Consider the following 23,886-nt stretch of genomic DNA (forward strand, 5'->3'; position numbering starts at 1 on the left):
ACTGGTTGGGTGAACTCCCATGCACCCTCGAGGATCCTGCCGAGGGTGTAGAGCTGGTCCACTGTTCCACGGCCAGGACGAAAGCCACACTGCTCCTCCTGGATCCGAGGTTCGACCTCCCGACGGACCCTCCTCTCCAGCACCCCTGAATAAACCTTACCAGGGAGGCTGAGGAGTGTGATTCCCCTCTAATTGGAACACACCCTCCGGTCCCCCTTCTTAAAGAGGGGAACCACCACCCCAGTCTGCCAATCCAGAGGCACTGTCCCCGATATCCACGCAACGTTGTAGAGGCGTGTCAGCCATGACAGCCCCACAACATCCAGAGCCTTTAAGAACTCCGGGCGGATCTCATCCACCCCCGGGGCCTTGCTACCTCAGTGACTTCGACCCTGGAGATTGGAGAATCCGCCTCAGAGTCTCCAGGCCCTGATCCCTCAATGGAAGGCGTGTAGGTGGAATTGAGGAGGTCTTCGAAGTATTCTCCCCACCGACTCACGACGTCCCGAGTCGAGGTCAGCAGCACGCCATCCCCACTGTAAACAGTGTTGACTTTGCACTGCTTCCCCCTCCTGAGACGCCGGATGGTGGACCAGAATTTCCTCGAAGCCGTCCGAAAGTCATTCTCCATGGCCTCACCAAACTCCTCCCACGCCCGGGTTTTTGCCTCAGCAACCGCCGAAGCCGCGTTCCGCTTGGTCAGCTGCCTCCGGAGTCCCGCAGGCCAAAACGACCCGATAGGACTCCTTCTTCAACTTGACGGCATCCCTTACCGCAGGTGTCCACCAGCGGGTTCGGGGATTGCCGCCGCGACAGGCACCAACGACCTTACGGCCACAGCTCTGGTCGCCCGCCTCAACAATGGAGGCGCGAAACATGGTCCACTCAGACTCAATGTCCCCCGCCTCCCCCGGGATGTGGGAAAAGCTCTGCCGGAGGTGGGAGTTTGTTTGTTTGTTTATTTCGAACATTTAAAAAAAATACAAGAAAAGAAAGTAAAAAATACAGAAAATAATAACTCCATAGTACAATAGAGAAGAAAGAAAAGAAAAAAACATTGCGTTGTAAATTTTTCACTTCATCATAAAAATCTTATTTGTTCAAAAGGGAGTAGAAGGAAGCCTAGGCTTATCTAGCTCTACCCCTTTTAACCACGTTTGCTTGATTCCGTCAAGATTTGTCCATTTTCAGATATGTTAAAGACATACACATATACACACATACACGTACATATACATACATATATATATATATATATATATATATATATATATATATATATATATATGTATATATACATATGTATGTATATGTATATATACATATATATATATGTATATGTATATATGTATATGTATATACATACATATATACATGCATGTACACATACATACATACACACATACATACATATACACATACATACTACACACAAATATACATATACACACACACACACACACATACATATAGATATTATACATACACACACTTATACATACATACACCTCCTTGAGATAAATACAAAAGCAGTTTAAACACCTCACAGCATGCTACGGTATCCCATCAGTATTTTGCCTTTATACATTTTTTTAAACTGAGGTAAAGTACTACAATTCTTTAGTTCGTCACTGCTGGTGTTCCATAATTCCACACCTTTAGCTGTTATACAATGCAACTTTAAAGTTGTTCTCACCAAATCTCTTTTAAACATAAGTGTTCCTCTTAAATAATAGGTACTTTCCCTCCACTCAAACAACCTCTGGATACTGTTTGGTAATTGATTATTTTTTATTTTGTACATGAGTTGGATGGTTTTAAAATCGACTAGATCATTGTATTTCAGTGCATTCAGTTTTACAAAAAGAGGGTTAGATGGTTCTCTATAATCAACATTATTTACAAGTCTTATTGCTTTTTTTTTTGTAGAATGTAGATTGGATCTGTGTTTGTTTTGTATGTGTTGCCCCACACCTCCACACAGTACATAATGTATGGGAGTATGGAGGAGCAGTACAAGGAATATAATGATGTTTGGTTTATAAGATCTTTTACTTTATACAATACTGCCAGTGATTTTGAGATATTTGATTTGATATACATTATATGTGGTTTCCAACTTAATTTTTTATCTATTAGCACTCCAAGAAATTTTACTTCATTCACTCTTTCTATTTCTATATTATTTATTGTAAGAATTTTGTCTGTGTTTGTCGGACGGTTTCCAAATATAATATACCTTGTTTTACTTAAATTCAATGTAAGTTTATTTGTGTCAAACCAACTCTGTAATTTTTCCATTTCAATACCCACAGTATCCAGTAGTTGGTCCAGGTCGTCCCCACTACAGAGCAGATTCGTGTCATCTGCAAAAACTACGGCCTTGAGTAACCTGGAGACCTTGCACATATCATTAACATACAAAATAAATAACAAGGGGCCTAATATTGAGCCCTGAGGAACCCCACACTTTACCTGCTTTAGTTTTGATTTGAAGTCCATTAATTGCACATATTGATTCCTGTTTGATTAATAACTGTTTAACCAAGTGAGTGGCATACCTTGTATGCCATATCTCTCAAGTTTTGTTAACAGTATTTTATAATTTACAGTATCAAAAGCTTTCTTAAGATCCAAGAAGACACCTACAGCATATCGTTTATTTTCAATAGCTGTTGTTATTTCAGCTACGAAATCTAACAAAGCCATTGTGGTGGTTCTATTTTTCCGAAATCCATACTGTTGGTCACACAGAATATTTCGTTTTGTGATGAAATCATCAAGCCTTTTATAAAATATTTTTTCTAGTATTTTGGAGAATTGTGGGAGTAAAGATGTTGGCCTATAATTTGAGAATATGTGTTTGTCCCCATTGTTAGAGATTTGCTCACTCCAACTTATCTTGCAAGAACCACACGGGAGACAAGTAAGTCCTTTTTGACACCTGTGTGCGTACAGCGATGTTCGAATAGAGCTCTGGACTCTCCTTCCTGCAAGAGGATATTTATTAAGAGAAACAGAGTGGGGGTATGAGTGGGCTGAACAGAAAGCCCTTGTCCTCTAGTCTAAACATCTCAGGGGATGTTTTACGACCTTGTGATAGGGAGGACAAGGTAAGGTATTTATTACCTGTTGCATTCCAACATAATCCTATGATAAAGATAACCTGGAAAACCCTAACACCCATCTTTATATATCGGAATAATCTTAGCTGTTTTCATTCCACTCGGAAAAACACCATTTGTCAGGGATTGGTTGCAAATATGTGTTAGGGGTTTCATCACACTTACAATAATATTTTTAACAAGTGACATATCTATTCCATTACAATCAGTTGACTTTTTACCTTTAAATCCTCTAACAATTTCTATTATTTCCGTCTCATCCGTTCCCCTTAGAACCATACTTTTGGCTATGGGTACATCCTTAATTAGGTCACTTGTACTCCCTTTTTTTGGTACTTCTTCCGCCAAAGTAGGCCCAATACCAACATAGTAATCATTAAACTCCTCTGCAATCATTGCAAGTTCATTTATAGTTATATTGTTACTGTTTACAAAGTAAGAAGGATATCCTGGCTTTCCAGTTCTGTTTTTAATAATTTCATTTAACACTTTCCATGTTGTTATTGTGTTACTCTTGTTTTCCTCCAGTTTCTTGCTATAGTAGTTCCTTTTACTGTTTCTCATTATTTTGATCAATTAGTTTTTATAGGTCTTATATTTGAATTCAGCTTCTTTTGTTCTTATCTTTAGGAAATCTTTGTATAACAGGTTTTTTTTCTTGCAGGCGTTTAAGATTTCCTTTGTCAGCCATGGTTTTTCCACTGAATTGTGTTTGACGGCTTTCCTTACAAGAGGACAGTTTTTATCATAAAGTTCAGATATAATGGCCATGAATGTGTTGTAGGCTTCATTTACATCACCCACATATACCTTTTTCCAGTCTTGTTTTAGAAGATCATTTTTGAATGAGTTAATTGAATTACCAGAGTTCATTCTACACATTTTAAAAGCTATAGCATCCTTTTTTTTTCTTTGTACAGTTCTGGATCACCGCAAACACTGGTCGCTTGAATCATTTATTATTAGTCCAGTTTTTACTTTCTTTTCAATCACATTTGTAAATATATTATTAATTATAGTGGCACTGTGAGATGTGATTCTAGTCGGACGAGTTATTGCAGGGTAAAGACTCATACTGTTAATGACTCATTAAGTTAATGAATTCTGTTATTGGAGTCAGCTGAAGTGGGTTCAGTAGATCTATATTATAATCACCACAGACATAGACCATTTTCGTATTGATTTTTCTTTCATACATTCTTGATAATAGTTCACTAAATGCTTCAATACTTGAACCTGGACATCTGTATACACAGCTTACCAGAATGTTTTTTGATGATTCCATTTCTATTTCAACAGTAATGCATTCCATGAGATTATCTATTGCTTGAGACATATTTCTTACTATCTTACACTTATAGTTTTTGTCTATGAATAGAGCAACCCCTCCGCATCTTTTTCCCATCCTATTTAATGTATAACTCTCATACCCCTCTATGTCAATCTTTTCAGACTGATCTTCCTTTAACCAGGTTTCAGATATTGCAATAACAGTAAACGGATTATTCATATCTTTTAAACCAGTGGTTCCCAAAGTGGGCGGTACCGCCCCCCTGGGGGCGGTGGAAAGATCTGGGGGGGCGGTGAGGACGAAGGGGGCGGTAAGGACGAAGGGGGCGGTAGGGGGCGGCAGTCCGAAGTCAGAAGTTGAAGGGGGCGGTAGGGGGGCGGCAGTCCGAAGTCAGAAGTTCGAACGTTTGTGTTGGGTCTAAATACGATTAGACATTAAATCACTCGCTGGAATGAAGAGGAGAAGACAACCAGAACTGGTTTACTCGCGAGGAGAACGATAGAGAAAGCAATCTCAGTTACAACCTCCATCAGTTCTGAGTCCTTCCTCCACGTGCCCCTCTTTTTAATGTTATGGTTGCCCTGGTTACAGAGGCGTTGCTACACTAAAGGGAGGGGGAATTGTGTCTGTAGCAACGCTGATTAGCAAAAGAATGTAGTGTGGTGTGAATTAGCACTTCGCTGTTGGCTCGTGACCCCCCGCAGAGGCCATCCCCAGCCGTCTTCCCTCACAGTTGGCTGACTCGTCCTCGACTGTGGTCAAATACCTTGAAGCACGTTGATTGCCGCTTTGCTGTGGAACAAATGCAACTAGACCTTTGCTAACTTTATCTACTTGGTAAATTAACACATAATAATAATAAGTAACTTGTCCTAAACACGTCAACACACATTAAACAAACGTGAGGTAACCGGTATGCAGTTCCTTAAACAAACATTGAGTAAATATGGGATAACTTTTATGCAACTACTTCTAACTGTATGTAACCCTTAACAAAGAAAAACAGGTCTGATAAACTACAATCTATGAACCAAACCTACATCTAAATGAAAAGGAATGAAGTTCCTGTGAATCAAACAAAGAACATGTCACCTATGCAAATAAGCCCTGCTCATTGTTAGTGAAGGCCTCTTACGGGAACCAAAACACACAGACAACATAAGGACAGGAAGGATACAAATGGCTGACAGGGATCAAAAGACATCCCTATCACTAAAAAGGAAGAACCTAGATAAAAGGAAAGATAAACTCGTAAAGGCGAGGCCTCCAGGTCTGGCAGGCCAAAGCTTCACTTAAAATTATTCCAACAGCTTGTTTGACGACACATGTGCAGTAGGACGAGTCAGTCGACGGGGGGGGGGGGGGGGGGGGGGACGATTTGTACACAACATGTGCGGTAGGACGAGTCAGTCGGCGGGGGGGGGGCGCTAGGAATTCACTGGGGAGCCAAGGGAGCGCTACTCGGAAAAAGTTTGGGAACCACTGTTTTAAACATTGTTTGATCTTAGAGATGTTTGCTTTCAAGCTCCTACGATTAAAATGTATAATTGACATTGCCCTATTTGTTGCTACATTCTCGCTAAAGTATAGTATTTATATAGTATAGTATTTACAGTTCGTTTGATTGTAGTTGATAAAGAAGTTATTCACAGGATCAATATTGTTCTCTATATCAAATCCCTTATGATCAGTATAATCAAATGTTTTCAAATCAAGTTCTTCATTTTCAGCTATCAGTGCTTGTTTGTTAAACAGACCAGTTGGAAAGGAAAGGCATTTGTCAGTACTGTTCATGATAGGTTGATAATTTCACCAGGTGTTTTACCTTCCATGATATTAAAGTATCACAACTTGAGGTTCTACGTAATGATCTACAGGTTACTGATCTCCTTCATACCGCTTAAGTTGCTCTATGGCACTCATGCAGAAACCATGAGAACTCTCTGCTGCTCCAACAGGTTTGATGAATACCTTACAACCTGCAGTCCAAGTGGACTGTATTTTAGCGTTTTTCTTAAGAGCTCTTGCTTTTTTAGCTATTTCACCATTTTTCTTGGTGAGGTGTTCATTCATGTTCGTACCTTTTAGTTTCCTACCTTGTTTGAGTAGATTTATCTTACTTTTCCTATTTGTAAAACGGACAATTATAGGTGGTATCTTGCTATTAGAGATGCACCGATCCGATATCTGGATCGGATATCGGCCCCGATATCAACAAAATAGATGGATCGGGTATCGGAAAATGCAGCCGATCTGTGAGCCGATCCTTTCCTTAATCTATTGGGACGCGGGCTACGTCATACGTTAGCAGCACGTGTGCCGCATGCCACGAGAGTTTTCTAAACAAACGCAAACATGGAGCGAACGAAAGAGTCAGCTGTGTGGAGGTACTTTAAACTGAACACGCCAACTAGCTCGACGGCAGTTTGTAATGTCTGCAAAGCTAATGTTGCCAGGGGTGGTGGTAGTACTGCCAGTTATAGTACTACCAATTTAATTAAGCATCTCCAGAAACACCACGGAACGGAGCACCAGGAGTTCCAGCAGTTGAGCAGATCTAAGGGAGCGGGAGGTGGACCTACACGGCAGTTAACGTTAGCAGATGCCCTGCAAAGACGGGAGAAATTCCCAGGCAATAGCGCAAAAGCTATGAGAATTACTGAGAAAGTGCTGGAATTCATGGTTTTGGATGGACAACCGATGAGTGCTGTTGAAAACGAGGGCTTTCGACGTTTACTTGAGCACCTGGAGCCACGGTACAATTTGCCATCGCGCAAGTATTTTTCTGAGACCGTACTGTCAGAAATGTATGAGAAAGTGTGCGAACACATGTTTACATCGCTTGATTATTGTATTTGACCAAGTCACTTGTTTATTCTCTTGTCCCGATGCTATATTTTATTTTTCCACATGTAGAGGTATGTAGCTTGTTAGGTCAACCATAATATCGGATCGGTATCGGGTATCGACCGAAACGCAAACCCACGGCATCGGTATCGGTATCGAAACTGAATATGCCGGATCGGTGCATCTCTACTTGCTATCTAGACTCCTCGTCGGCAGAGTGCGGCATGCCTCAATATTGATAGTGTCAATGACGAAGATTTTACCTGCTCCTCGGTTGTCTCCTCATGTTCAGGATAGTCCTCTGAAGCAAGGCCTTTCACAGCCTGCTGGTAGCTTCGTGGTTTAATCTTTAAACCTGTGATGATGACATCACTCATTCTGGAATACTGCTCCAAGTTGTCTAATCTATTTTCCAGGGTGACTATAGGTTGAAGCTCTTCCTGACAGGAGATTCTGCCAGACGTTCCCAGCAGACCCTCACAGAGCGTTTGGGTCTGCCAGGTCGGACCGGCATCTTTCCCCACCATCGGAGCCAACCCACCACCAGGTGGTGATCAGTTGACAGCTCCGCCCCTCTCTTCACCCGAGTGTCCAAAACATGCGGCCGCAAATCCGATGACACGACTACAAAGTCGATCATCGAACTGCGGCTTAGGGTGTCCTGGTGCCAAGTGCACACATGGACACCCTTATGCTTGTTCATTATTGAAAATCCGTGTCGAGCACAGAAGTCCAACAATAGAACACCGCTCGGGTTCAGATCGGGGGGGGCGTTCCTCTCAATCACGCCCTTCCAGGTCTCACTGTTATTGCCCACGTGAGCATTGAAGTCACCCAGTAGAACGATGGAGTCCCCAGAAGGAGCGCTCTCCAACACTTCCTCCAGGGACCCCAAGAAGGGTGGGTACTCTGAGCTGCCGTTTGGTGCATAGACACAAACAACGGTCAGGACCCGTCCCCCCCACCCGAAGGCGGGGGGAGGCTACCCTCTCGTTCACCGGGGTGAACCCCAATGTGCAGGCGCCCAGCCGGGGGGCAATAAGTATACCCACACCAGCTCGACGCCTCTCACCGTGGGCAACTCCAGAGTGCAAGAGAGTCCAGCCCCTCTCGAGAGGGCTTGTACCGGAACCCAAACTGTGCGTGGAGGCTAGTCCGACTATATCTAGTCGGAATTTTTCTGCTTCGCACACCAGCTCGGGCTCCTTTCCAGCCAGAGAGGTGACATTCCATGTCCCAAGAGCCAGCTTCTGCAGCCGGGGATCAGACCGCCAAGGTCCCTGCCTTTGGCTGCCACCCAGCTCACATTGCACCCGACCCCTTCGGCCCCTCCCACAGGTGGTGAGCCCATGGGAAGGGGGGCCCACGTTTCCATTTCGGGCTATGCCTGGCCGGGCCCCATGGGCGAAGGCCCGGCCACCAGACGCTCGCCTTCGAGCCCCGCCTCCAGGCCTGGCTCCAGAGGGAGGCCCCGGTGACCCGCGTCCGGGCGAGGGAAAACTAAGTCCATTTATATCAATCATCATAAGGGGCTTCTGTGAGCCGTGCTTTGTCTGGCCCCTCACCTAGGACCCGTTTGCCATGGGTGACCCTACCAGGGGCATGAAGCCCCCGACAACATGGCTCCTAGGATCATAGGGGCACGCAAACCCCTCCACCACGATGAGGTGACGACTCACGGAAACAATATTGTTGTTTATGTAATAGAAATTTGATATACAGTGGAGCCTCAGTTTTTGACCACAATCCGTTCCAGAAGGCTGTTCGAGAAATGAATCCTTCGAATTCCGAATCATGTTTTCCCATTACAAATAATGGAAAAATATTTAACCCGTTCCAAGTAAAAAAAAACCTTTTTTAAAGCATTTTTCCATTATTTTACACCATAAACTGCATAAATAAGTGAGTAGGTAATGTATAAATAAATAATATGAATAATAAACTGAATTAATAGAGTAGGCTAGGCTGGGGAATGTATTGCCGTATCTGTAGCAACTCGCTTGTGTGTTTCATTCTAATAGTAAAAGATATATTTTTAAATTGTGAGGGAAAAAAGCACATCAAAACATTTTTTTTTATTTTTTACCAATGAAAGACAACATTTCAAAGATCAAGTGAAAGAAAACAGCAAAAACATTCTTAATTTCATAAAGGTAATTACAGTCGGCCCTCTCGCAACATCACTTTCTTTAAAAGCGTCTTTGTTTTTCAGGATCGAGCTTATTGTCGATTTTGCCATGCAAAACTCCCGCGCCAACTCTAACACACGTACACCGGACTCATATTTTGCGATTATGTCTTTTTTAAATTCAACCGTTTTGCGCACTACTTTCCTCTTTTCGCCATGATCAGCTTTACTGCTCCCACTGCTTCCTTTGGAGGCGTGATTAGAGTTGATGTAATCCTCAGCGTAACGAGAATGTAATAACGAACTGAGTCAGTTGGCATGCGGGTCCTCTCGGCTCATCTCGCGAGGTTTGACAACCAAAATTTCGTCTGACATCCGAAGCAAAAAAAATCTCGAATTTTTTGTTCGAATACCGATTTGTTCGAGAACTGGGACATTCGAAAACCGAGGCTCCACTGTATACTTTATATATCATTATATGGGCCTGTGGAGTAATTTGAACTGCTCCGACGTTAGCGACGCGGCGCACACGGCGTTGATTCCAAAAAGGACGATCGATGGATTTAATGATTTGCAGTAACACAGATGGTTTGATATTGTTGTTTATATAATAGTTTTTGATATATCATTTATATATCGTTATATGGGCCTGTGGAGTAATTTGAACTGCAACTGACGATGAGTCTGGCGGCGCAGCGCACACGCGACATAAAGGACGATCGATGGATTTAATGATTTGGAGTGACAGATGGTTTTATAAACGTGTTATTTATGTTCTAGTTATTTGGATAACTGTTAATGTTATGTCAGGCCCGTTCTCAGCTCTTCGTTTGTGTTTATGTCATGGCAGCATACCGTATCGTTTAGCCTGTTGTTGCTCGTGCTTGTCTGTTCTTGGTGTTGGATTTTGTCGAATAAATTTACCCCAAAATGCGACTTATACTCCGGTGCAATTTACATGTTTTTTTTTCACTTTATTGTGCATTTTATGGCTGATGCAACTTATTGTCCGAAAAACACGGTTTATATATATATATACATATATATATATATATATATATATATATATATATATATATATATATATATATATATATATACACACACACACACACACACACACCCTCCACACATACACACACGCACACACACACGCAAGACATGGGGGCAAAAAACCACAAAATTCAAGATATTGAGAAAAAAAAAAAACATCTGATTTTAGGACTGACTGTACTATTAATAATTAATTAATAATGCTGTTTTCTTAGCTGATTCTGTGGAGGAAGCGCAAAAATGGTTGATTGGACTTGAAATGTTAGTTCAAGAAACACTGACTGCTCCGACTCCAATTCTTATTGAGAGGTAATCGTACACACAAACACACTCCTATAATCACACAATATGTAGATATAGTACAGTATACAGGCTTATCAAGTAAGTTTCGATTTTGTTTCAAGCTGGCTCAGAAAGAAGATGTATTCTGTCAACCAGACAAAGACAAACAGGTACACCTCCTCTACAGGCCCTTTATTTACTTGATTTATCTGCTTATTTATACTGTAAACTTTGACTGTACATTTTTTTTTCATGTAATTTCAGCATATCCATGAAGGAGCTGAAGACCCTTCTTCCTTTGCTAAACTACAAGCCCACCAGTATACGCTCTCTGAAAGACAAATTTCTGGTATTATTTTTTTATTTGTATTTATTTATTTATTTGTTTGTTTGTTTATTTGTTTATCTATTTTAGTCTTCATTCACATTCAATTTCATGAAAATCTAAAACCAGCAACTTACGTAAAGGTTCCTTTTTAGTTTACTCACGTTAACCCCCAGGATACCTCGGTGTACCATAGTCAATGGCAGAAACCTGGATGTTTTTTTTTTTACCAATTTTGAATCAATCCACTTGCGTTATACCAGCTTCTAGCAAGCACTAAGCTAACGAGTATTTTTGTATTTTGTCTCCCTGCTAGGATGTAGATCAGAGGCCAACAGCGAGTAAACAAATCTGGGCTTCATTGACTGACTGTCAATGTGTACTTTCATAGTGTAGCAATCATTGCATATATTTCATAAATTCTGTGGTTTGCTATGGTTTGGGAATTCTGTGAGGGTAACAAGAGAGAGAATGTTGGAGGGCGGGGAGAGGAAAGGAAAAAAGAACACCGTAAGCTATGCACCTTTTAGCGTTGTTGTTTCGGCATGATTATGGCCAACAGTAATCCTTTTTGTTTTCATTAAACAGTTTATTTCTAGCTTGACAATTGCCCTGAGTCATTTCGCAATGCAATACATGACAATACGTACATGCCAGATACTGAGACATGACTGTTGCCACCCAAAGATCCCTCTGTGACAACGCTACAATGACTGTATTTACATATTGTTGCAATATTCGGGTTAAAGTAAACATTTTGGCTTGTGAAACCGTTGCCCCGTTAACACATGGTAAATGTGATCAATAGGATGGAGTACATCACTATTAACAATGACAACATCATGACCTAAATAGACATCATTTACATGTCTCACTTTCTACTGTCAATAATAGACGTAAACATGTCTTTCACCACACTAACAAGGTAATAAAGCATTGGCTTTCTTCCTCGCTCTGAAAGTGTGGTTGTGTGCTGCATATGACTTTGGCTCTTTCGTTGTTTAAATTTGCTTGTGTATCTCCGGTGGGTTGCACGACATCAGACGCACATACAAGTACTGTAGTTTCTGTCATAAAAAAAAAAACAACATCCTTGTATAATAGAGCATGTGCAGAAAACGAAACAGCCACAAAACCTTTAGCGTTCCAGTGTCCCACATGTGGGACAGCTCCTTGTTTTACGGGGTATTTGCGCCGCCTTACTCACTCACTGGAGTCACAATATAGCTGGACTCTATCTTTCTTAACGTGTCACTTTAAAAACTTGGCTTCTTTGTGGATAAGATATTCCCATTTGTCCCATACGGGGAAATTCCAGTATATATCAGTCATAATTTAAGACAATTAAAAAAGAACAAATACGAGTGAGAAAAAAAAGAAGTTAAAAACATTTAAGAGTCAAAATATAGAATATATATGAATCATCGCTAAGATTTTCAGAAAGTGTGATCCTCCTCTCACACACCTCCACAAGTTGCAGGATATGCGCTGCTCTGAATAAAAATAGACATAGCAAGTAGAACGTAGCTCAATGTAACAGAATAAAAGTAGAATTTCTTCCGAACATGCGTAAATATGGTAGGACCTGTCCAGGGTATACTATATCTCACCTCTTGCCCAAATTCAGCTTGGGTATACTCCACACAGCAATACCCCAACCAGGATACTGCATATAGAAAATTGATTGATGCCTCCTGTAATACACAGTCATTAGTGCTTATTTATGCTCTCCTTTTACAGGAAGTGGGAGGAAAACATGAGCGCTTGGATTTTGAGCAGTTTCACAAATTGTACAACCTGATAATGTTTGAACAAAATGAGGTAAGTAGGATCACAAATCGCTGTTTTTTGCATCACTTGTACTGTACAGCATATTTATGCAGTATTTTGATTTAATCTTCACTCAGATTCTTGAAGAATTCAAAAAGGATTGTGCTTTTATTTTGGGGTAAGCGCCTGTTGTCTTTCTTTCAATTAACAGCAAGTAAAACTATCTTACATATCCAAATCAGGGGTCATCAACATGGTGCCCATGGGTCTCTGGTCATCCTCAACCACATGTTTGGGCTAAGAGCTACTTATATAGCAATCAGCTCACCAGTGTTGGGAGATTGTGACTTCCTTAGAGTAGACCCATCACCAAAGGGAGGCCATAGGGGGCGTGCCCACCCACCAAGTTGGTTGTGACCCCCGACTTGAGGCTTAAATAGGTTTTTATCGGTTTGCATGGTGACACACCGGTCAGAATGTCTGCTTCACAGTTCAGAGGTGTGGGTTCGATCTGGCCTTCCTGTGTCGAGTTTGCATAAAATCCCTGCGTGGGTTTCTTCTGGGTACATCGATTTCTTCACAGCGTTTTCATATTATTTTCTGTTTGTACAGCAACAATAACACAGTGGTCATACAGACACATACGTATACTGCATGTGTAGATAAAGTCCGTATATCTAGCTGTCTCGCCAGAAATACGCAAGCAGAGGTAAACATGCTGAGAGACAATGAAAAAGCAGACTTTTGGAGCAAGGAGAAAACCGGCTGTTTTATTCCTGTGCTGTGTGACATGAATATAATGTTTCATTGATGGGAGAAAATTATAGGGGAAATTAGGTCTATTTGTGTCGTTCAAATTGGGGTATTTAAATGCAAGAGCAACTGTTCACTCAGGCATTTTGTCTATTGATGCACAATATGAGAAAAACAAATATATATATATATATATATATATACACTTTCATAATTGACATTCATTCATACTTTGATGAAAAAAAAATGTATGTCACCATTGAGCACAGTAGACAAACAAGTAAGTGTGTTGTACTGTATATACCATATTTTTCGGACTATAAGTCGCGTTTTTTTTTTTTTTCATAGTTTGGCTGGGGGGCGACTTATACTCAGGAGCGACTTATATGTGAAATGTTTCACAAATTTTTACTTGATAATTAACACATTACTTACTTACTAGTATAGTTGATCACTTCATCACTTAAACTGCATGAGGGCGCAGTGTGGCTGTGGAATAATTGGAGCCTCACTGACAATGACTTCCATTCACTGACTTCTTGAGTCAGGAGATTTAATGATTTGGAGTTACACAGATGGTTCGATAAACTTGTTATTTATGTTATTTGACATATAGTTTATTTAGAGTAGCAACGTGTATGTTGTTAGACTTCAGTAGTTTCCGATTGTCGAGCGAGGCCGCGAAGGGGGGGGGAAGACGGGAAGAGCGATCCAGGGCGCTTGTGTGTGGTGGCTCATATGTTGAGCTCGTTTTGTGAAATAAAGAGCCGGTTACCAAACCCACGTCTTGCCTGGTACTTTGGTAACGCTACAATATTGTTATATACGTAGATCTGTGGAATAATTGGAGCCCCAACTGACGACAAGGCTGACGACGAGGCTGACGTCAGAGGCGCACGTAGGTCCGGAATCAACAGTTGGTTTGTTGTTGTTGTTTTTTAACACAGAGGATGAATATTCCGATGGATTTAATGATTTGTAGTGACATGGATGGTTCGTTAAAATTGTTGTTTATATTACATTTATTTGATATATCTAGTGACTAGCCGTGTGATTACGCAATCCTCAGAAGAGTCTAGACAGGAAGTTGGCTCCTTCGCACGAATCATCTTCGGTTTTAAAATAACTATAAAAATTCAGCGATTTTGGTTCAAAACGATACAAAACCTTTGAAATTAAAAGGGCAATGACTATGATAAAAATGATTGAATTTGTTTTTCCCCTTTTCATGATGGCAGGGGAGGCGTAGCTGCTTTGGATGGCGATACTTACAAATATATCTGTTGTTGCAGCTTAAAACAATTACCGTATTGGCCCGAATATAAGACGGTGTTTTTTGCATTGAAATAAGACTGAAAAAGTGGGGGTCGTCTTACATTCAGGGTCTAGACATTATACCTGTCACGCCCGTGCCACAGCGCGCTCGGCCTGCACTTCGCTCGGCCACACCCCTTTCGTTACCGTAATGTCTGTCACCTGCTTCCTCTTGTTACCCTGTGTATTTAAGCCCTGCCCGTGTGTTTCTCCCTGTCGGTGTCTACTGTTGTGTCCATTCCTGTTCGTGCCCAGTGTTCCTGTTCGTGTCATCTGGTTTTCCCCCGGTCTGTCTGAAGGCTCACGGTCAGAATTTTAACCTTGTCCAAGGGGACTTCATGTCGGTCAGTCTGTCTGTTTTGCTGGCCGTGAGTCTTCCTCCCGTCTGTGTCGTCGGTTCCCCACCTGCCTCCCTTCCAACTCCTTTTCCCTGCAATAAATCCTGGTTCACCCCTCCGCGAGTCGTCACCTTATCGTGGTGGAGGGGTTTGCGTGCCCCTATGATCCTAGGAGCCATGTTGTCGGGGGCTTCATGCCCCTGGTAGGGTCACCCATGGCAAACGGGTCCTAGGTGAGGGGTCAGACAAAGCACGGCTCACCCAAGCCCCTTATGATGAAAACCATAAATGGACTTTGTTTTCCCTCGCCCGGACGCGGGTCACCGGGGCCTCCCTCTGGAGCCAGGCCTGGAGGCGGGGCTCGAAGGCGAGCGTCTGGTGGCCGGGCCTTCGCCCATGGGGCCCGGCCGGGCATAGCCCGAAATGGAAACGTGGGTCCCCCTTCCCATGGGCTCACCACCTGTGGGAGGGGCCGAAGAGGTCGGGTGCAATGTGAGCTGGGCGGCAGCCAAAGGCAGGGACCTTGGCGGTCTGATCCCCGGCTGCAGAAGCTGGCTCTTGGGACATGGAATGTCACCTCTCTGGCTGGAAAGGAGCCCGAGCTGGTGTGCGAGGCAGAAAGATTCCGACTAGATATAGTCGGACTAGCCTCCACACACAGTTTGGGTTCCGGTACAAGCCCTCTCGAGAGGGGCTGGACTCTCTTCCACTCTGGAGTTGCCCACGGTGGGAGGCGTCGAGCAGGTGTGGGTATACTTATTGCCCCCCGGCTGGGCGCCTGCACATTGGGGTTCACCCCGGTGAACGAGAGGGTAGCCTCCCTCCGCCTTCGGGTGGGGGGACGGGTCCTGACTGTTGTTTGTGTCTATGCACCAAACAGCAGCTCAGAGTACCCACCCTTCTTGGGGTCCCTGGAAGAAGTGCTGGAGAGCGCTCCTTCTGGGGACTCTATCGTTCTACTGGGTGACTTCAATGCTCACGTGGGCAATGACAGTGAGACCTGGAAGGGCGTGATTGGGAGGAACGGCCCCCCTGATCTGAACCCGAGCGGTGTTCTATTGTTGGACTTCTGTGCTCGACACGGATTTTCAATAATGAACACCATGTTCAAACATAAGGGTGTCCATGTGTGCACTTGGCACCAGGACACCCTAGGCCGCAGTTCGATGATCGACTTTGTAGTCGTGTCATCGGATTTGCGGCCGCATGTTTTGGACACTCGGGTGAAGAGAGGGGCGGAGCTGTCGACTGATCACCACCTGGTGGTGGGTTGGCTCCGATGGTGGGGGAAGATGCCGGTCCGACCTGGCAGACCCAAACGCTCTGTGAGGGTCTGCTGGGAACGTCTGGCAGAATCTCCTGTCAGGAAGAGCTTCAACTCCCACCTCTGGCAGAGCTTTTCCCACGTCCCGGGGGAGGCGGGGGACATTGAGTCTGAGTGGACCATGTTCCGCGCCTCCATTGTTGAGGCGGCCGACCGGAGCTGTGGCCGTAAGGTCGTTGGTGCCTGTCGTGGCGGCAATCCCCGAACCCGCTGGTGGACACCGGCGGTAAGGGATGCCGTCAAGCTGAAGAAGGAGTCCTATCGGGCCGTTTTGGCCTGCGGGACTCCGGAGGCAGCTGACAGGTACCGGATGGCCAAGCGGAACGCGGCTTCGGCGGTTGCTGAGGCAAAAACCCGGGCGTGGGAGGAGTTCGGTGAGGCCATGGAGAATGACTTTCGGACGGCTTCGAGGAAATTCTGGTCCACCATCCGGCGTCTCAGGAGGGGGAAGCAGTGCAACGTCAACACTGTTGACCTCGACTCGGGACGTCGTGAGTCGGTGGGGAGAGTACTTCGAAGACCTCCTCAATTCCACCTACACGCCTTCCATTGAGGAAGCAGGGCCTGGAGACTCTGAGGCGGATTCTCCAATCTCTGGGGTCGAAGTCACTGAGGTAGTCAAAAAACTCCTCGGTGGCAAGGCCCCGGGGGTGGATGAGATCCGCCCGGAGTTCTTAAAGGCTCTGGATGTTGTGGGGCTGTCATGGCTGACACGTCTCTACAACGTTGCGTGGACATCGGGGACAGTGCCTCTGGATTGGCAGACTGGGGTGGTGGTTCCCCTCTTTAAGAAGGGGGACCGGAGGGTGTGTTCCAATTACAGGGGAATCACACTCCTCAGCCTCCCTGGTAAGGTCTATTCAGGGGTGCTGGAGAGGAGGGTCCGTCGGGAGGTCGAACCTCGGATTCAGGAGGAGCAGTGTGGCTTTCGTCCTGGCCGTGGAACAGTGGACCAGCTCTACACCCTCGGCAGGATCCTCGAGGGTGCATGGGAGTTCGCCCAACCAGTCCACATGTGTTTTGTGGACTTGGAGAAGGCGTTCGACCGTGTCCCTCGGGAGGTTCTGTGGAGGGTGCTTCGGGAGTACGGGGTGCCGAGCCAACTGATAAGGGCGGTTCGGTCCCTGTATCACCGATGCCAGAGTCTGGTCCGCATTTCCGGCAGTAAGACGGATTCGTTCCCAGTGAGGGTTGGACTCCGCCAAGGCTGCCCTTTGTCACCGATTCTGTTCATAATTTTTATGGACAGAATTTCTAGGCGCAGCCGAGGCGTTGAGGGGGTCCGGTTTGGGGACCTCAGCATCGCGTCTCTGCTTTTTGCAGATGACGTGGTGCTGTTGGCTTCTTCAGGCCGTGATCTCCAGCTCTCGCTGGAACGATTCGCAGCCGAGTGTGAAGCGGTCGGGATGAGGGTCAGCTCCTCCAAATCCGAGTCCATGGTCCTCGATCGGAAAAGGGTGGAATGCCCTCTCCGGATCGGGGATGAGATCCTGCCCCAAGTGGAGGAGTTCAAGTATCTTGGAGTCTTGTTCACGAGTGAGGGGAGGATGGAGCGTGAGATCGACAGGCGGATCGGTGCAGCGTCGGCAGTAATGCGGACCCTGTACCGGTCCGTTGTGGTGAAGAGAGAGCTGAGCCAAAAGGCAAAGCTCTCAATTTACCGGTCGATTTACGCTCCTACCCTCACCTATGGTCACGAGCTATGGGTCGTGACCGAAAGAACGAGATCTCGGATACAAGCGGCCGAAATGAGTTTTCTCCGCAGGATGTCCGGGCTCTCCCTTAGAGATAGGGTGAGAAGCTCGGTCATCCGGGAGAGACTCGGAGTAGAGTCGCTACTCCTCCACGTTGAGAGGAGCCAGATGAGGTGGCTCGGGCATCTTATCAGGATGCCTCCTGGACGCCTCCCTGGGGAGGTGTTCCGGGCATGTCCCACCGGTAGGAGACCCCGGGGACGACCCAGGACGCGCTGGAGAGACTATGTCTCTCAGCTGGCCTGGGAACGCCTTGGGATCCCCCGGGATGAGCTGGATGAAGTGGCTGGGGAGAGGGAAGTCTGGGAGTCCCTCCTAAAGCTGCTGCCCCCGCGACCCGACCCCGGATAAGCGGAAGAAGATGGATGGATGGATGGATAAATCCTGGTTCAAGCTGCATTTGGTCGCCCTGGCTCAACTCCTTCCTGACAATACCCATTCACAAGGCTAGATGGCACCAGCTATCTTTAAAGCGAATGCTGAACTTAACTCCCCAGGGCAAAGCGAACCCCTGTCACGAAGAATAAAAATAAAATTAGCAGCAGCACGAAGAAGAAAAATAAAAAAAAGCGGTTTGAAAGAAAAGAGAAGAAAATAAGAGAAGAGATAACAGAAAATGGAGAAACAGTAGGTTTATTTACATTTCAAAAACCAGAAGCCATTCATCTACAAATGAGATTGCACTTTAGTTTACATATTTAAATGTTCAGATATCAAGATGTGACAGACAGTTTTTGCATGATTTGAATGAGGCAAAATAACATGCTTTTTCTCTCGAATATATTGTTAGAATCATTTGTTTCAGATGTACTGTAATTATTTTCTGTATAAAAATAAAATTTGGTGTTCAAAAAGTCTTTTTTCAAACTTGAGTCTTGTAAAAGAGGGGGCCGTCTTATAATCAGGGTCGTCTTATATTCGGGCCAATACGGTACACATTTACATCCCACTCTATCATGTCTTCGCTCCTTGCCGTTTCCTCGTACGTATCCCCGCGTGTCACATTGTTTGTTGTCATGGTGTCCGTTAGCGTCTCTGTCCCGCGTCTGTGCACTCGCCCCCTCCCTGCCTGTGTCCTACAAGTAATAATTGTAATCGTCGTCACCTGCCCCTCGTTACCCGTCTTGTATTTAAGTTCCGTCTGCGTGTCACTCGCAGTCGGATTGGCCTGTTTATCCCGTGTTCCCCGTTCACTCCGTCTGCGTCTTCGCACATCTGGCTCCCGTCCTTTTCTGCTGCCCGTACGTTGCTATGTTTTCCTGCCTGTTTGTTCCCCTCATTCGGTCCTCCACCAACCTTTTCCCTTCAATAAACCTCGGTCTAAGTTGCATTTGGTCGCCCTGTTCCATTCCGCATGTGACACATTCCTATTCAAATGAATGGGACAGTGTTCTTTGGAATTTTTATGACTCCAGTTTCAATATTCATAATGAATATTGTTTTTAGAGTCAAGGAGACTTTGACTGGTTGGACGTTGATGTATTTGATATGGCTTTCAATATCGGCTTAAATATCAACCTATTTTGCATCATTAGACTGATAGGAAATGCTATGATTTTTCTTAAAATTGGCATAAAGTATCGGTTTGATAAATATCGTGTAGCCCTAATTTCAACGGGTTATTCAGAATGTTTCAGAAATCAGAATTTTGACCTTAACCTGAATATCGTCTGCTTTGTTAAGCTGGTAGCTCTTCAGAATTAGTTGGTCCTCAAAAAGTTGCTCTCAGTTTCAAAAAGGTTGGTGACCCCTGATTTGTAAACAAACACAAATATAAACTGATACTACACTGCGATTGTGTGTATTCTCTGTTTGACTATGTGCACTCTCTTCTGTTTTTCAGAAATACAGATAAACCTGATGCCTCAGTAGTTTTGCTTCATGACTTCCAACGATTTCTTATCTACCATCAGAAGGTATGGAACGCAGATATTTTTATTTCTGTGCTTATCAAGTTCCTTTTTCATAAAAATGGACATTTATTTCTGACTTTTTAGTCTACTGTTGACATAATGATGTATCTTAAGTCTGGTGCAGTCGACAAGTAGCAGATGTTAATTGGAAAATGCAATCCTCTGACAAATGTCAATTTATGGTGAATTTTGCACTTTGAACAATGACAAATAACTCAAACCCACTCCGCTAAATTTTATCCCTCAGAAATTGTGTATGAGTGCTTAGAAAGTTGCATCAAAAAATCCACACAAATAAGATATGATTAATACAAAAGCAATCCCCAATCATCACTGAAGCATTTTGTGTGAAGTGTAGACTTGACAATCTGATAGCAATTTTAGTACGTTTCTGATAATGCCAAGGCATCACAAGCACAAAATCCAGAAAAGGAAGTCAGAAAAGCATCACCCTATGTACAACCAAGTCCCATCCTCTGTCGCCTTAACTGTCCAGCCTCTCAGACTTTCTGCAGCATAATTATTTTTATTTCAAATAATGATCCCCTCTTTAAGCTGCCACTTTTGTATAACCGATAACTGTGTCCAAATGATCCTAGAAGATAAGACGGGACCAGACAAACACAGCTCAGAACACCATAATGACAAATGTAAATGAATGATGGTTTACTTGGCCCAGACATGGGTTTCAAGGCCACCCTCTGAACCCGGGCCGAGAAGTGGAGCTTGATAGTGTGTGGCTGTTTGCTGGGCGTCGCCCATGGGCCTCTGCCTCAGAAGCTGAAGAAGAGGGAGCTCAACCAAAAAGTGAAGTACTCGGTTTACTGGTCGAGCTACGCTCCCACCCTTACAGTATATACGTATGATCTCAAGCTGATGGTCATAACAGAAAGAATGAGATAATGCTCGTGTTGCACCCAGTACAGGTACTCGTATGAATTTTAAAAAATGAAAAAAAATCAGTCAAAGTGGTTCAACTCACACGGGGCTCTGCCGTTTCACAAAGACGGAAACTTGTTGGCGACGTACGTCAGCTGCTTGAATCTCTCTCATGTGCTTTGTAAATAAATAAACGTAAAAAACAAATGAACGAATGAATATGCACGCATGAACACACACATTCACACACAAAAATATAAAACTACAAATGGGCTGGCGACCAGTACGCCTACCACCAACAGACAACTGGGATAGGCTCCACCCGCCCACGAGCTCTATGAAGATAAGCAGTTTGGATGATGAACGATTGAATGAATATCTAACTCTTGCTATTTGTATGGAGTTGATGATGGTGTAGGGCAGGGGTCGGGAACCTTTTTGGCGGACAGAGCCATAAATGCCCATTTTTTAAAAATAATTTCCCGTGAGAGCCATACCATTTAAAAAAAACAATGGGCTAAATACAATTAAATGCATGCATTTTAATTAAGATCATAGATTTTTTGAGTGTACTAATGTATTCTTTTTAATAACGTTTTTATATTGAAGCCTAGAAAAAAACCCTCACCAATAATGAGACTTCTGGGGCTACATCGTTTTGCTGATGGCTTTGTAGTCCGGTTGACATGCGGTGAGGTTGAGCTTCATGCAGGCGTTGAGGCTCTCATCAGTCATAATGGCCCGATCGTGAACAGTTCTTGCTGACAGAGGCATGTCTTTTACCCCATTTGAATATCTTTTCTTTTTCCGTGAAGTCGTCAAAAAGTTCATTAGCCACATCAAGCATAAATGTTGAAATACTCGCAATCAGTGGATGGCTTTCCGTTCCTCACAATTGCTAATGCGCCAGCAAAACTAGCTGAATTAAAGTCACCTTGTCTGGTCCATACACGGAGTTGCTGTTGACTAGCTTGGACCTTCCTCTGGAGTTCTTCACACGCTTTTTTTCTGGTGTCCCCAGCTGGGTATTTGGTTGCAAATGTAGCATGTCGTGTCTCAAAGTGGCGCTTGATATTGGAGCGTTTCATTGATGCAATTTTGTCATTGCATATGAGGCACGTTGCAGAGCCTCCTCTCTCCACAAATGCGAATTCTTTGGTCCACTCACTCTGAAATGTTCGGTAATCGTCATCTTTTTGTCTCTTCGCCATCTTTCTTCCTTGCCTGGCACACACCAGCTAGCTAGCTGAAATTTTAAATAAAGCAGATGGAATTTTACCTCTCACGACCCCATAGGCACCGTATTGTCCAATAAAAATCGCGCTTTTTTTGTCCGACCTGGCGTCTGTACACCGAAGAGCAGCTGGGATTGACTGATATGACGCAATCGTGGATTTAAGCGGTAGAAAACAAATGGGATGGATTGCAAACGTGATCATATTTTATATTTTGAAAGCTAATTTAACATTTTGATTTCAGTCGGTCTATATTTTACTTTGATAATAAAACAAATTATTTATGACTTCAATTGTGTAAACAAATGTCAGATTTGTCCGCGAGCCAGACGCAGTCACCAAAAAAGCCATATATGGCTTGCGAGCCATAGGTTCCCGACCCCTAGTGTAGGGCAACACTCACCCGCCTTGTGTGCGGGCAGCGTGGTATTGATTCCTGCTCAGTGACTGTGTCTATGTCTATGTACCCTGTGACTGTCTGAACTGGTTGTTCAGGGTGTCCCCCGCCTACTGCCTGATGTCAGCTGGAATAGGCTACACCAGCAAGCCTGAACATGTTAAGCAAATAGCGTTGAAGATGGATGGATGGATAGATGGATGGATGGATGGATGGATGGATGGATGGATGGACGGACGGACGGACGGACGGATGGAATTTACACGCATCTCAAAATGGATCTCAACTTCAAATTTTTCTTCATATTCATAATGTTGCGTATGCCTGCACTCGTGTAAACACGGTTTTCTGATAAATACAGTGATCCCTCGCCCCTTCGCGCTTCACCGATTGCGGCATCGGTGCATCGCAGGGTTGTATGAAAACAAATATTGCGGATATATTCGGTGCATCGCGTCTTTTTGCGGCGTCACTTGGAGCGCAGGGCTTTGTCTGCCCTTATGACTTTACAGCACACTATAGTCAGGTGGAGACGAGACCAATGAGAACATGTTGATCTGTTTCCTTGCCGCTAATTGGCTTTGAACTGTAAGAGCAGTTCCAACTTTTCCGCTTTAACTCAGCCTCCCACAGTCATGCTACGTATCCACTCTTTGCAAAACAGTTAACACAGATGTCATTCAAGATGTCAAAACTCCATTGTTTTAGCTGTGGTTACATAACAGAAGCCATATGCTCCGAACTCTTAGAAACTCCCTGATCAGTATGCAATCACTAAAAGCACCTTTCTTCACTTGACAACATTTTTCAAATTGCAATCAGTCTTCAGGCCTGTGTTGTTCTTTGCAAGCATGGATCGAGGAGGTCATAAGGCAGATGAGAGTTAGAGTAAGAGGTAAAGGGGTCAGAGAAAGAGGAGTCCGTGTGTGAGGTGGAGGTATAGCTGGAATGGCTCAGAAGAAGAGACAGAAGAGTATCACTTGTGATCTCTTATACTCTTATAGTATAGGCCTACTATAGATTATTTTGTTCCTACTCTTTCACACAGTGATGGATTTTATTTTTATTTCTATGTATTCTCTGTGTGAACATTTCATTTGTCAGCCACAGTCTGAAAAAAAAAGAATGTACCGTAGTTTTCAGACCAAAAGTCACGCC

At 44.0% G+C, this 23,886-nt stretch overlaps 1 protein-coding gene across 10 annotated transcripts in view; it reads left to right on the forward strand.

Moving 5' to 3' along the window:
- plcg2 (phospholipase C, gamma 2) overlaps nucleotides 1–23,886 on the forward strand; it is a 145,210-nt gene that overhangs the window by 34,225 nt on the left and 87,099 nt on the right. For 9 of the 10 annotated variants that reach the window (XR_015859134.1, XM_088379316.1, XM_088379312.1 and 6 more), the window contains 6 exons: nucleotides 10,660–10,753; nucleotides 10,849–10,896; nucleotides 10,991–11,075; nucleotides 12,792–12,872; nucleotides 12,959–12,999; nucleotides 20,148–20,220. Coding sequence is in view for 9 of the 10 variants with exons in the window: in XM_088379316.1 (XP_088235442.1) it covers nucleotides 10,660–10,753; nucleotides 10,849–10,896; nucleotides 10,991–11,075; nucleotides 12,792–12,872; nucleotides 12,959–12,999; nucleotides 20,148–20,220 (422 nt within the window). In the remaining variant the exon portion in view is untranslated. The remainder of the gene's footprint in view (nucleotides 1–10,659; nucleotides 10,754–10,848; nucleotides 10,897–10,990; nucleotides 11,076–12,791; nucleotides 12,873–12,958; nucleotides 13,000–20,147; nucleotides 20,221–23,886) is intronic. The other variant, XM_088379320.1, reaches the window with a different exon arrangement.

The sequence above is a fragment of the Syngnathus floridae genome, chromosome 6 (assembly GCF_059516105.1).
Source record: "Syngnathus floridae isolate MCC-2025c chromosome 6, RoL_Sflo_1.0, whole genome shotgun sequence".
Taxonomy (NCBI): domain Eukaryota; kingdom Metazoa; phylum Chordata; class Actinopteri; order Syngnathiformes; family Syngnathidae; genus Syngnathus; species Syngnathus floridae.